Source organism: Danio rerio, chromosome 24 (assembly GCF_052040795.2).
Source record: "Danio rerio strain M-AB ecotype USA chromosome 24, GRCz13ab, whole genome shotgun sequence".
Lineage (NCBI taxonomy): Eukaryota > Metazoa > Chordata > Actinopteri > Cypriniformes > Danionidae > Danio > Danio rerio.
This window is the reverse complement of record NC_141044.1, coordinates 21,978,178-21,993,900: the sequence shown is the minus strand read 5'-3', so window position 1 is coordinate 21,993,900 and position 15,723 is coordinate 21,978,178. Positions and strand designations below refer to the sequence as shown.

General features: G+C 34.7%; 1 protein-coding gene and 1 long non-coding RNA gene across 2 annotated transcripts in view; one reads left to right on the top strand and one right to left on the bottom strand.

Annotated features, from left to right (window-relative positions):
* Positions 1-14,804, bottom strand: part of prex2 (phosphatidylinositol-3,4,5-trisphosphate-dependent Rac exchange factor 2) — a 242,250-nt gene extending 227,446 nt beyond the window's left edge. Inside the window, exon 1 of the mRNA XM_087309456.1 lies at positions 14,359-14,804. Within this exon, the coding sequence (XP_087165582.1) occupies positions 14,359-14,496 (138 nt within the window). The 5' untranslated portion in view covers positions 14,497-14,804. The remainder of the gene's footprint in view (positions 1-14,358) is intronic.
* On the top strand, positions 9,867-10,861 carry LOC147838021 (uncharacterized). Its single transcript, XR_015524906.1, has 2 exons — positions 9,867-9,931; positions 10,048-10,861. It is a non-coding gene; the product is annotated as an uncharacterized LOC147838021 (long non-coding RNA).
* Positions 14,805-15,723: the final 919 nt, after the last annotated feature.

The window sequence follows — 15,723 nt, the reverse complement described above, 5'->3', positions numbered from 1 at the left end:
CTATATTGCAATATGCCGATAGTTATAAGTCAATATATTGTAATCTGAATATTATAGTCCATTTTAGACTTCCTTTTCACTATGAGTAACTTTGCAACTACATGTCATATACTGTACTGTGTGAATAGTTTCCCAATAAATATTCTTCTGACTTTGTAAGTACAACTGAATGTGTCCTTCTTATCCAAAAGCATTGATATACAGTGCTTCAGGTAAAAATCAAAAATAGAGTTGGTGTAAGGTCATTTTAATCAAAATCAAGTCAATATGAAGTTTGTTACTGCTTTGTTTTTTGCAATTTACTATTTGTATAACTCATTTTCTTCGGCTTAGTCCCTTCATTCAGGAAGAGTCGCCATAGCAGAATGAACCGCTAACTTATCCAGCATATGTTCTACACAGAGGATGCCCTTCCATCTGCAACTCAGTACTGGGGAACACCCATACACACTCACATTCAAACACATACACTACGGCTAATTTTGTTTATTCAATTCACCTATACAGCATGTCTTTGGATTGGGGAAGAACATGCAAACTCCACACAAATATGCTAACTAATCACTCAAACCAGCAACTTTCATGCTGTGAGGAGACAATGTCAACCACTGTTGCCTCAATTTGTGTACAGATTTTTTTAAAAATAATAATAATAAAAAAGGAGACTATTAGGTATGAGGTTTGCGTAAAATTGTTGCATGTACAAGTCTGGTAACATTCTAGTAACTTTTATTATTTTATTAATTTGTTAAGAACTGTATTTTGCTGTATATTTTCAGTAAATAGCAATGTGTTAGGATAACTTAAAAAAATACTTGTTAAAATATTTGCATTGTGTTTTTCAGAAAACCTTTGTTAGGCATTTCTACCTTTTCTATATGGAAATTAATTGTGCTGAATATAAACATTTCTGAAACCAACTTTCATTTTATGCTGTAAATTAAAACATTTGTATTTACAATTTAGAAGAAATAGTATTAGTGGTTTACAAAATTAAATTCTTTTTTAATTCTTATAAAAAAACATAACTATAAATTATAAATAAAACATGTATATGTACACACACACACACACACAGCAAAAAAAATCTTTGGATTTAAAAAAAAAATTCAGTTAAACATTACAAAATGTAATTTGTTTAATATAGATTGTTTGCAACCAGTTACCTTTAAATAAATACTAAATAATAAATTGTAAATCCAATGATTTTTTTCAGTGCACATGTGAAAGAATGAATGAATGAATGAATGAATGAATGAATGAATGAATGAATGAATGAATGAATGAATGAATGAATGAATGAATGAATGAATAGAATATTCTGTTGAACTTATTCTTCAATGTTTTTGCGATTGTATTAGAACTTCTGATTCAGTCTATGAGAGAAATGACTAGGAATAATAAAAGTCAGAAAACGGTCAAACCGCTTGCTCTACAGACAAAATAGAATAATATAATAAGAAAAGATCCGCAACACCAACCAGTAAAAGGATGTTTTGATGCCTAAAAATGAATGAAAGTGAATAAGACCGAAAGTCTCAAGCCAAAGAGATTCAAATGGCTGCACCCACTCGTATACGAAGAATAAGGTGAGTAGAGCAAGAGTTCTCAAACTCAGTCCTGGAGGTCCAGTATCATGCAGATTTTGCTCCTCCAGATCCTGCTACAGAGTATAGTTTGGTGAGAGCAGCAGTGCACATCAAGCCAAATAATGACATGAGCTTATTGTTAAACTCCTGCTTTACATTCAGTAACCAAATCAATTGCTTCCCAGCAGCAAAACACTGAGACAAAACAATTTGTGGATTATGTGAATTGAGAAAAAAAATCCCAGAGGACCGTAATGTAAATTCAGACAGAACGCTGAGCCTCACCTCTATATTCCCTCAGGGGCACAAAAAGCCTCTGTTCTCCTCCATGAATTGGACTGTCACTAGAACAGAGAAATGGCTGACACATTTTGTGTACGTGCTGTGCATTTGGAATGAGGAGACCTGGGCTGAGCCTTGGGGAGCTAGTTAAGCATAATGCTTAAAAAGGCTTCAGAATAAGATAAAGGAAGGCCTCCGCTGGTTATAAGGTCTGTCTGACTGTGGCGCATGAGAACTTACAGTGGAAAAAGAAAGCCAAACTCATTAGTAAGATTGAAATCTTAATGATCCTCCATGTAGCAAGGGGAAAATGCAACTAGTTGTAAACAAAGTTTTGGGACATAATGGATGGAACATATGCACGAGGTGCAGGCTGGAAAGATTGGCAAAAGATAAGCACAGAATATGTGTTCAGGAGAGAAGTAAAGAGATGCTCACTTATGATTGGCTGACAAACAGGCAAAAGTCACAGTGATGACTGAGTTGACCACGTGTGGGATCTAGTTATTCCCTTATTTTACTCCCAGGGCTTGATGGCCAAACACATAATGTATGGGCATTTATTTTTTTGCCATTATTGATGATCCAAAATAGATGGTTTCACAAACAGTTGGCACTTTTCTTCTGGTAGAATTCCAAAAGTCTACTTAACGTCTTTAATACTTAAATAGGGATTAATTATTTTATCCTCTTATATCCTTTATCCTTTTTATATCCTGCCGTAATACCTTATACACAGATAGAAGGAATAAGCACTGCATTTTAGTGGGAACAGATGAATATGAAAGACATTATTCATCAGTGATAATTCACACGCCACCTATTGAATTTACCATTTTAAATTTACAAATAAATTACTTAATAAAAAGTTTTGATGTTTTGTATAAAAAAAACACTTAAAAGGCACAGTTTTTGGCAGCATAATGGTTTGAGACTCACATAAAATCTTCTAAACAAAATAGATTTTTAAAGCAACATTTTTGAGACTCAAAGTTTTAAGTAAAACACTCATCAAAAGTGTTTTGACCATCAAGTGTCATTTTACCACTCAAACCATCGAGTTTCATTTTACCACTCAAAAAGTGCAAATTTTTCATAGCAAAACACAGCATTTCTTTATAAAAAGTCAAACAAACTAAGATGTGTGAGCAAATTATTTAAAATCTTTACATTTTAAGTGTCAAATCTTTTGAATTTTGAAAGCAATATTTTCTAAGACATAAATTGACAAACAACAACATACTCAGACTCAAAGTTAAACAAAAAACTCAAGAGCAAGTATCATAAACGAAATTTTGACATTTCGAAATGTTAATGTAAGTATTTCACTTCATAATAAAGACAAAAAATAACAAACATGAACCCATAACCCTGGTTTTAGTGACCCCCATCAACCTCAACTTCCTCATGTCAACAGAATCCTCTCCTGGCTGTTTGTCCACATCTTTAAATCAGTTTTTTAATGTTGATCTCCCTCATTCACATTATTGCTCCTTCAAATACATTGACCTTTCATCACTGAGAGAAATGGCTGAAGAAGATATGATGATAAAGCCCTCATGTTTCCAAAGCAACAAATGAAAACCAGGAGCAAAAGGAGGATGGAGGATGGAGAACTGACCCTGAGGGACGGGGATTCAGGGTTCACTGCCTGTCTGACCAGAGATATGCACCCCCCACCCCCATAAACTATACAGTGCTAGTCATGTGACAAACAAATCAGACCTCAGACTGACCACAAACAAACAGAACAAAAGAAATTGGACAACAGAGAAAATTAAGCATACAAATAGAGTCTATGGAAGAAAATCAAATCCAATACATCTTTGTCCGAGGTTACATCAAAAGAGAATTTAAAATAACCAAAACTTGAAGTTGAAATAACCAAAAACTCTTAAAGCTCATTCACACCAAAGAAGATAACTGTGAATATAAATACAACTAAAATATTTGTGGTTAAACTGACAAATAAAATCTGGGGATTTTTTAGGATTTATCCCCTTAAATGTTGTAGGACTGTTAAGATGAGAGAAGAGAGGAAGGACAGGCAAAGATGAACTAAGTACTAGGCTAATAGAACAAACTAGAAAATTCTTTTAATTTTTGCTTAACTAGCAAAAATGAATTTCATTTATGTATTTTCATTTTGCAATGTCCCAGCAGATCTCTTCATTGTGCAACTATTGCATCTGACCTGTGAATCCAGCTTGTGTAATCTATCTAATCAACTGTATTCATTTAATCAAGAAAATTGAGCTAACACAGTAAATCTAGTGAAATAAAAACAACGCCACTATTTGCTATTGTATCCTATTTGCTAGCATAACTTAATGCATAATGGATTAATACATTTCTTTGGAAAAAGTTTTTTAAAAATCAACACAGGTCAAAGCATCGGTCATTTCAGAAGCGTGTTTGAGCATCTCAGCGACCTTTGAGATTTCATGTCGTCTAGTGGGCCGTGTGTGTGCACAAACTCTTCTGCAAACATCCTGAGTTCAAATCCCGACTTATACAAATACTCAGAAATTGTGACTTGATGTTAATTTTTTATGAGGAAAATTTATTATTATATTATATTTATTCAGATGTCAGACCATAGTAAAAACAAAACATGTTATGAGAACAGAGTATTTAAAAAATGAATGACTATAACTTCTTCACCTAGATTCAATTACATTGTATCTGCATGCCAGTCAGGAACTCTCACCGCTCAGCTAAATCACTTAAAACCCCAATTGTACAACGTGTGATATAATTCCTCAATTTGCGTAACCATTTTTTATTTTCTTAAGCTGCTGCAAGCAATACAAAAAATGACCACTAGGTGTTACTGTAGAGACTGGTTTCGAAATGTTTCGAACCTTAAACAAATTTGCTTCAACTGTTTCAGTATTTCATGAAGCCTGGCTCTGCCCACTACTACCTACATATGACCTGGTGAAGACCATGTAGGTTGAAACGATGTACAATTAAATTTGTCTTTTGAGAGCTAAAGTGGATTTTAAAGTCTTAAACTATTCTTTTAAAAGGCAGAAGTGGCCACAGTGGAATGAACCGCCAACTTATCCAGCACATTTTTTATGCAGCGGATACCCTTCCAGCCACAACCCAACTCTGGGAAACACCCATACACTCCTGCATTCTCACACATATACTGCGGCCAATTTAGCTTATCAATTCACCTATATCTTGTGTATTTAGACTGTGGAGGAAACCCAGAGGAAACCCACGCCAACATGAGGAGAACATGCAAACTCCAGCCAGGGCTCGAACCATCGGCCTTCTTGCTGTGAGGCGATCATGCTACCCACTGCGCCACCATGACGCCTTATTTATGTTATATTTATAGTTATCATGCTTGGCGTAAACAGGCCTTTAGGAGATGCAAGTAAAAAAAATTTGTTGTTTACATGCACAAGTTTAACATGTTTGGAAATGTATGTGGTCTAAATGACAAGATGAATTTCTTCAACTGGCTGCGTCATATTTTGTATCCGTTGTAAACCCCCTTCTGAGCGATCAAATGCAACTTAAAAGTTCGGTTTCTGTTTGGTCTGTTCCAGAAATAAGAACTAAAAGCACATGGAGTAACCAAGTGTAAACACCCAATTAGGCATTTGTTTAATAATTTAAGCCAGCACTAGTTTTAATGTGTTTGTGGGTAAGCAGCTGAGCTATTTTTGTGCTAATGAGTCAAACAGTGGGAATCCAGCATTTTCAAAACTGTACCACATCATCTTCAAACAAATTTCTAAATAGACCAAGAAATGTCTACGGGGACTTTTAAAACTTGTGTTTACCCCAATAGCGAAATAAAAGTAATTGCAGTTTGTGGTGCAAAAATCTCTTTTGAAGTTTTATTATTAAGCCTTACAAAAGTACATTGGGTGGTCAATTCCTCTAAACCCGCAGGGGTATTGCGAACGCAAAACGTTGCAGAGGGACCACTTAATCCAGAGCTAAAACTCCAGAGAACACATTATGCAGTGGCATGGCTCTGTTTTTCTACTAAAGTAGGACATGAAAGGTTTCACCCATATCCACTCCTGTTGGGTTTGCTCAACAAGTGCTTATTCTGGTGAGCTGTCCTTTTCATTTGCTCGATTGCATCTCTACTGAATGACATATATAGGGTACACACAGTTAAACAACACAAAAATAAGCTCAGTTTCCCTCAGTGAGGCACTTCTTACAGAGGATCATCATTCTTAGCCTCCAGTTAACAAATATAAACATGAGTATCTGAAACCTCCCACTATCAGATCTATATCGAGCTGTTACATAAGCCATTCTAGGGATATCTCGGAAGAGATCTTTTAAGAGACTTCCTCCATCTCATGTGAATTGCCAGACACTGTTCTTGGCTCATCTGATAGCCAGACACAACTGCACCTTATGCCAAGTAACTGTCAATTGGTGCAGCTGGTATTTTGCACTAAATAGCATCTTTCAAAAAACGATTTCTCCAAGAACAAATGAACCATGAAGGATAAAGTCCTTTAAATTGATCTGAACCCTCCCCTGGATTTAAACAAGGCAACTTCTTCGCTATTGTTTTCTAATTTCTTCTAACCTCTCCGGAATTCCTCCACCAGGAAATGTACTTTAGCAACAGAGGGCAAAGAGCCCAGGCTCCCGCGTCATGGTCGCCCTCCTGGCAATACCTCCAGGCTGGTTCCAACGGGGAGCCATATTGTCTGGAAGCGACCCCCTTCATCTAATTCTCACAAACACAAAATGCCCTCTGTTCAGCATGGCACCAGTCCTCTGGGCCCTCCAGGCCATGAAACACCACCCCCCAACAGCCATTGTCTTCTACCCTGTACTGTTGTTATCGTGTAACTTCACTTTTGCACAGGCTTCCGTGTCTAAAAGTTGCCTTTCTTCATCCAGACATTGAGGAATTTTGGTCTAGGCATATGGACATTGCTGCGGTAGATGATCAGTTGAAAGCGATAAGTTACAGACCTGCAGTGGCACCCATGGAGACTTTGATCCTTGAGAGCATGTGTGTGATATTTCCCAGTGACTTGGATTGATAAGGTTCCCTCCTTGACCTCTTCATCACACTTGGGGGTACAACAGCAAGCTTTCAACATCAAAAGAAGCACTTTTTCACCTCTGTTAGAATGAAGAAATCACTTTAGCACTGGCAATAAAACTAATTGTAAGGTTGGAAATGCAATCCAATTGGGAATTATCTGCTAACTGTGGTTGCAATTGTGCTCACTAGCCAAAAAATGTAGTGAATGTACAATGAAAGCATCTGTTTTAAATACACCTCAAAGTATAAGTAAAAAGAAACGCTTCTAAAAATACTCAAACATGTAATTAGCGAGTATTACCTTGTGAAAAGGACTCCACCTTATACCCTGCATATTAAAAATGTAGCTTACATTAGCAATATGTAAATGATTTTAAAAAATGTAACCTTCTGCAGTGCGTATAGTCATTGTTTAAGGCAAGGGCATCTTCCTAGAGATCTACCTTCCTACAAAATTCATGCTGCGGCCACACTAGAGTTTGTGGGTTTGAAATTTTGCCCTATGGCGCTGTAAAAAGGGGCGGATCGAACAAGATGATTAGATATTTTAAAAAGCGAGCGATTGGTCCATGTTTTAAATTCCTGTCCAGAGAGTTCATGTTTTGATCTTCGATTGGTCTCACTTAATCATGTGATGCGATTTCACAGGTCAAAGTTCACAAAGCTTAAACTTTCCAATGCAGCGAACTGCAAAACTTGTCACACAAGCTTTCTTTTTCTGGTCTGCTCATTTGCATGGTTATGAATGTAAGGTATGACCGCAGCTTTCAGTTTCAACCCATGTCAAACACACACTAGTGCTGACATCAAGTGCTGCTCGGGTCCTAATTAATTGGCTAATTAAGGTTGGAGCTGAACTCTGCAGAAAAGTAGATCTCCAGGAACAGAGTTGAGCACCCCTAGTTTAAGGCCGTTTCTTATTTTCAGTCATCATACAGTTGGCATCTTCTGTCTTTACATCTGTGACATGCAATCTAAACAGTGTTTGAGTCATTGCATGCAATGATTCTGCATCTCCTTGCACACTCCTTAGACACTCCTTTTTTTTTCTTTTTTTTTTTGATTTAGCAGCTCTCATACATATTTCCCAGGGTATTGTGGATATTAATAAATATACAATAATTCTGTTAATACATTTATTCTATGCTAAAAGCTACATCCACAGGCATAACTACAACCTCCAAAACACGTGCATGATCTTTTATTCACATGATAATTTCAGGATCTTTTGCATTATATATTTATTCATGAACTGCCAAGTATAGTTATTACTTTGGTTAAACATTTGTTAAGAAAATAACAGCATAAATTCTGTATTGGAAAATATGAACTCATTGGAAATAAAGGAAATAAATCTCAATGTAAAGAATTTTGAGATTTCTTCCTTATTTGTAAAAGCGTCTGCTAAATGACAAAATGTAAATGTAAATTTTATATCATAAAGTTTTTGATAGTTTTAGAACAAAATGTACAAATCTATTTTGACGAAAATAGATTGACTTCATCAAAAAGGCACTCAAATTGCGCAATGACATGAAATAATATAGATCGCGCCACCAAACACAGGAAAGCGAAAGTAACAATCGCGATTTTAAAAATGTAAGAAGATATTTATGTAAAAATGTAAGGACTAAAAGTAAAAGGTTGTCAGAAAAATAAATAGTGGAGTAAAGTACTGATACCAGAAAAATCTACTTAAGTACGGTAACAAAGTATTTGTACTTTGTTACACTCAAAAAAATGAATTATGGCTTTAGTTGGTCCAAAGAATGTAACTATGTTTAAATTAAACAATTCGCTTATGTTTGTGTATTAAAAATAAAAGTGTTGTGTTGGAAAAAATTAGAAAAAGTAAGTTTTCACATTTAAACAGCTTGCTTAATTAACATGAATGAAAGGGAGTTGTGTTGCTTCTGTAGTACTGCATTTTGGTCAATAGGTGGAGTAATATCTGCACATGCGCAGTTTCAAAACAACACAGGAAGTAAGAAGATTCAAACCACAACGATCACTCTCAGTTCGGCGCCATATTATGGGAATCAATAGATGAAGATTACAGTACAAATTGAGAATGTGCACAAAGCTTTCCCCAATGTGGACACACAGGTGAGATTTTTTTTTACTTTTTATGTATTTATACTGAGGCTGTGACAACATTTGAATCATAAATGTAAGTTACTCTCTTGTAATACTATGTTGTGTTTGTGTATAGTATTGCTATGAAATTGCCATGTTCCCTGTGTCTTTTCCACATTATAGACAGATAAATGTATAGATTGTTTTGCATTCCTGTGAAATTTTATACTTGGTATATATTAACTCCCCCAAAATAAAGTTGCAAACGTTGGTAGTAATGAATAGTCATGTTAGAATAGTCTAAGCTTTTCACTCATCATAGCACACGTGCTGCTGATAATGTGACAATAAAAGTGATTTGATTTTTTAGTTGATTTGATGGTCTTTATTTTAAATGAGTATCAAGCAGTTTGTCGAGTTTGAATGCTAGTTTTGATAACTTACATAATATTAATTAAAATGTGGTGTTAGCACAGTGTTATTTATTATTTTATTGTATTATTCAAGCCTGTTAACTTCAAAAAAAAAACCCAGCAAAAATGCATTTGTGACACTTAAAAAGGATAACATCTAGCATGATGACATATTTAATGTAAGCTTATTTGTTTGGTCATCTAACACGTTTTAATTTGCTATTTATATTATTATATTTTATTATTTTACATTTTTGCTCACTCACATCTATTTTCTCCCTCACAGGTTTACAGCTCAACCTCTAAAGTCCCATATCTGGCTGAGGAGACTGTGGATCATCCAGGTACTATGCCTTTAGATGCCTATACACACATTAAAATGATGTACAGTAAAAATTACTAGTAATTTTAACTACTAATTATTTAGTAAATTACTAATTGTCATTTCATGTCATTTATAAAATCACCAGTGGAAAAAAAAGGTGTGAATGCATCCTCAAAGCCCCTAAGTGAGGGAGTACATGGTAAGCTATTTTATTTTATTTTTTTTTTAACATTTTGTATTTTCCTCTTAAACCAATTCCTCCTTTCACCTTTGATCTGTTGGTAAAAGTTTTATTTTTTTACCTGACTTTTTTAGGATGCTGGGCATGATGAAGCACAAACCTTGATGTGCAACACCACCTTATGAATCTACAGTAGTTACATTAACATTTAGCAGACTCTTGTCTAAAGTGACTTACAATTGAGGACACATTCAGCAAATCAACAAGAAGAGGCAATACATCCAAGATGTGCTAATTATAAAAAAAATTAAGAATTAAGAATGCTTCTACATGTGGTTTGTCAAGCCCACACACCTGTGTGAAGCAGACTTCATGCACAATGTTTTGTTTTTTGTTTTTTAGATATAGGGAGTGGTTGTAAGAAAGTGTCTGGTGCAAATGTGCATAAATGGTGCAAGTGTCAGAGAGATGAATGTGTGTAGCTATTGCATGTTCTGTGATGGTTGGTCTAATTTATGGTGTAGTGCTGATCGTGTTACTTTGCTTTAAAATGTTAATCTTTCTTTAAACAACTGAAGTGTTATCTGCTTTTTCAGTGTGAAGAAGGTACAGTATAGTTTACAAAAGAAGACTTGATTTTTCTAAGTATATTTTTGATAAATCATTTGAAGGCAGAATATTATTTTTGAATGTTTTTGTAATATATGAAAAGTATTATTTTAAAAAGTGTATTTTATGATGTTTTTGTAAGCATATTTTTGTTAATCATTTATTGTTTTCAATTTGCTTCATACTTGTATTACTATTATTTTAATAGTATTACTATTTTAACTTATTGTAATAAGTGAAGATACAGAAAGACAGTATTTGGATTTTGATAATCATTTTATTGCTGGAAAATGTGTAAAACTGTAAAAATGCTATTGAATAAACTCAATGAAACGGAAACTGTTTTTTTATTTGGTTAAACATAACAATATCAATTTTAGAATAATTGAACTTAAATAACTACAATGATTAAAGTTAAATTATAAATGTTACGTTGATTGAACTAAACAAAATTACATTACCTCTATGTAACTAACTTAAGTTCACTAAAATTAATATTCTTTCTTAAAGGTAACTTAACTCGGTTACGTGGAACCAGTGGACAAAAAAAAGTTAATTAACGCCAACATATAATTTTTTTGAGTGTACTTCCCATCTCTGCTCGCGATTGAGTAGATCCAAATGTGGTCCAATGAGCCACCTGTTGCAAAGGTGCTGTATTTACTGGGTATCATTTTAATATACATTTTCAGTGATCTGATGGGTAACAAATAGGGGTCACTGTTACAACTAACACTGCAATTAACTGTTCAAAAGACCTCAAACCTTTTAAACTTCAAAACCTTTTTCTTCCTAGCAGACACAAAACGTTATAAGACATTAATATTGGGTTAGATTTAAGTCACTAGCATCTAAGGACAATGTTATTTTGACATCCAATAATGACATGAAATGATGTCGATATTTTGTTGAATGTAGGTTGTTTTGGAAACTGACCAAAATCCAACGTTGAGCCAACATCCTAACCCAGCATCATATTGACATCAAATACTGACATTTATTCATCAGGCATGGCAACCAAAATCCAATGTCTGATAGACAGCATATTGGTAATGTCCACACAATGTCAAGTTTTAACATCATTAGATTTACATATTTTGTTTGTTTGTAGGTTGCATTTGAAAGTAAAAAAATTCAATGTCTGTTCGATGCTGTACATTTACATTGGGTTCTGACGTTGGGTTCTGACGTCAACCCGATTTTTATTTCCAAACAAAATGCAACGTCCTACAACGTTGGGGTACAATGTCAATTCTGACATCATGTTGACGTCTTGTGCCTGCTGGATTTGTTTCCTTCAATTTTTATCGACATTTAGATCTAAAGTTCCAAACTTTAAACATGGACAAGTAATTAACCAATTATTCTCTCATTTAAAGAATCTCTTAGCTTGTGTGTCTGAAAAAAGGCATTTCACAAACAATAAATAATCATTTCCTTCCTGCCTCCTGTCAGGCAAAAAAGGCTCACAGTTTTCCATTCCTCCAGTAGAGGCAGAAATGCTATTAGTTGGTACAGTCCCACAGCGTGCCAGTGTGATGTTTTCACTTTCAGTCCACCTGCTCTGCCTCAGTTTTTGGCTCATACTCAAAAGCATTTACCTACCCTGCTCACTGAGCCTTAGCAAATTACATACAGATGCATCTCTGCTAGAGACATCCAGTATGTAGTCAATAATCATGCATCACATTTAGAACATTTGTCATGTGTAGGTTTCAGTGCTGATTTCTCAGTAGTACTTCTTTGATGACAAAAAGAACAAATGCAGATTTCTGCTCAAGTCTAAGGGTGCTTTCACACTCGACGATTTCTCACTTTGTTCAAAAACAGGAATTAAAATGGTTATAATAAAGTTTCAATTATTTCTTGGCTTGATTCATTTCAGTGCAATGCTTTCAGGCAATGCCTTCAAGCAATATTTCTAAATGGACCAAAGATTGTCAATGGCAGTCATCTATCAAGAGCACCTATTCCAGTATCAAGGCCAAGGAGCAAGGCTTTGTCTGTATTTTATTATCTTTTATGCGTTTTGGACAATTGTTCTGAAGTTGTTCTAGAAAGCTCTAAATGTGTCCAAGATTGGTGACTTCTAGGCAATTGCTTTTTATCCTCATTCATCGAGTCATGCTCTGATTCAGTTTTACCCTGTGATCTGTAAGCTTATAACTTCATCTTCATTTTGTTTACTTCATTTTGATTTAATTTTAAGTCCTGAATAATTCAATTGAATGCAAACTGCAGATGTTTCTGTCTGCTTCTGTCTGAAATCAGCATGTCAATTTTTTTTCCATATATTATTCATTATGTCTCCAGGGATTTGACCATGAATTCACTGTGGCTGGTAGCGAAAACTTGTTGGCTACAGTAAGGGGGAGAAGGTCTTGCGAAGGGTCACTTTGCTCCAAGTTCATTTAGTTAGTCATGAGGAAAACAAACACTGCTAGTTTTTATATATAATTTATTTAGTAACTCATCATACAATGTTATTAAACCTGGTTCGTTAAAGATTGAGATTGCTTTTTCACCAGAAGTAAACCACTTCAGAGTTTGCTTTCATGTTGACTGAAACCACCTTATTCAGGCAATCTTGACCGGTTTGTTTTGGTGCTGGTTTTTGATTCCTAAACAGTCCGATTATATCTAAGAAATTGTGAGGTTCCAAAACATCAAACCCTGTGTGAAAGCACTATGTTTATCCTTACAAAAAAATTCACTTTTTAAAAAAAAATTTTTAGAGTTTAACATTTTCAACGATGTCTCAAAATGTGCTCATTTTTCCCGAGCCACATTCAGACTAATCTCAAATGGGCATTCAAAAACATATCATATTCTTACTGTAAATGTCCAGTTTATCCAAACTACAATTTCAACAGTACAAGAAAAAAGTACATATAATAAACAACTGACAACTCGTATCTAGAGTTATAAAATCTCTAAGCAATAAACATTTTTTCTATAAATTCAAACATTGACTGTGGGCTTATAGTCAACATGAACTGCAGAGAAGTGTTGAAAAAAAACAAGCTCACATTAAATTGAGACAAATTGCTCTGTGTTTTATTTTACTTAGATAGAGCTACAAACTAAAGTGATCAGCAAAACTGACAGGCATGGCAAAGTATGGGTTTGAGGTTCACCACAAGACCTCTGCTGCTTCTCGCTCGCTCCCAGCTTACTAAACAGACAGTATATTCAGTACAGCCTATACTAAAAGTGTGCGCTGCGACAAAAGTGTGATTTTTTAGCATTAGGTTATTAGAATATTTTTATATTTAGATTATTATATATATATTTTTGTTGCATGTTCAAACTACTTATTTAAAGTGAGCTGAAGCAACACAACTGTGGAGATTTTTTGCAGGAAACTTAATTGTATTATGTTCAATCCACTTAAATTTGTTAGGTTAACTTAATGGATTTGTGTTGGAACAACATGAATGAATTGTGTGGAACCCTGCAGTTTTACAGTGAAGACTATTGAGTCTATATAAAAAATAAAAAAAAATAACTATTAATGTTAACCTTTAATGTGAGACAACTTCAAAAGACTGGATCTCAACTCCACTTATAAAACACCATTGAAATTGGACGTTTGCTTCCACTGTAATAAATTAATAAGTTAAGCATAACTTTATAATCTCCAGTTTGTTCACTGTTCGCGCGCAGACTTCTGGTCTCTCGTGAACGCGCGCATGATGCCAAAGAAGATGTACGCGCTTGAGGTAGGTTTTATCTCAATATAACTTGAGTGTACACCTTGTAGCCAGCTAATATATATCCTATAAAGCACAACGTACATATAAAAATGCTAAACAGGAAAAGAAAAAATCCCTTACCGAAAGAAACTCCAGCGTCCCAACATAATCCCGCTCGGTCTTCAGAAGTTCGTTCAAAACACAAACTCTCAAACGAAGCTGCTTCTCTAAATCTTTTCCACTTTCGGCTCTGTGTTCGGCTTTGCTCTCCTCAGTCATGTCGATCGTCTTCCTTAAAGTCTTCAAAGTTGCCGCAGGAGAAGTTTAAACGACCTGACGCCGGCTGGAGGTTTGAATCATGATAAAAAAAAAAAGCAGCGGACAAAGTCAATAGAACAAATGAACGCAATTGAAAAACAATCTACTACTCGGCTGCATTCAGAAGTTCAGCACTAGTCTACTCTACACGCCTGAGAACAGTGTAGTAATGGCTTTTGGACATCAATCAAAAACTTTGCTGCTCCATGTGACTCCCAAGACCTTCATCCTAAATCCAGCCTCCCTCCAGCATGAAAAGGACAGGAAATAAATGGCTGGGAATTCGTGCCAGCACAGTGGGGAAATGTTGATGACATTGGGGGTAATTACCGATGCAAGACTTTCCCAGACTCCAATATTAGTTACATTGCTTTGAAAAGCTGAATGGAACCAAAGAGGAGAGTTATGTTTGTTATGTAACAACATGTAATGATGTAATAAAATCGGAAAACGGTTTAAATGCTTCTCAGATTATTAAAGTTTTGGGGAAAGAACAACATCTCTATCCGTATATTAGCTCTAACCATTTTCATGAGTTATTTTACCTTTACTTTAGTTCTTTTTTTTTCTTTTTCTTTTTTTGCAGGTGAAAGAAAACGTCCACATTTGTTCAGTTCTTTTTCCGTTAATATAAGCTATCAGATTGTCTTACATCATGCATCGATGCATCTGTCTCCAGCTTTCACTGAAATAATTAAAGCATTAGAAAGAGTGGAGAGCGAGGAGGGACAATCTCCAGACTTCATGAGCATCATTAATGTTCCTGTAAGATGAAAACCTATAAGTTAAAACAAAATAATCTTCTGATTTCTGTTTTTTAATGTGTTTTTATTGCAATAACACTCCTAAAAAATAAGAAATATTTTCAGTTTTTGTGGATGGATATGCATGAAACAAAAAGAAAAGTTTAGCAGGATTTAAATCAGAAAAATGCCACTGAATCATAAAATAAATAAATAAAATAAAATAAAATTATAAAGTAAAAATTTCGAGTTATAAAGTTAATTTTGACGTTATAACTCAGAATTGTGACTTTATTCGGAATTCTGACTTTTATAACTCAGAATTGAGACTTAATAACTGAGAATTCTGACTTTATAACTCGGAACTCTAACTTTATAAATCAGACATCTAATTTTAGAACTCAGAATTCTGAATTTATAACTCAGAATTCTAACTTTTTAACTC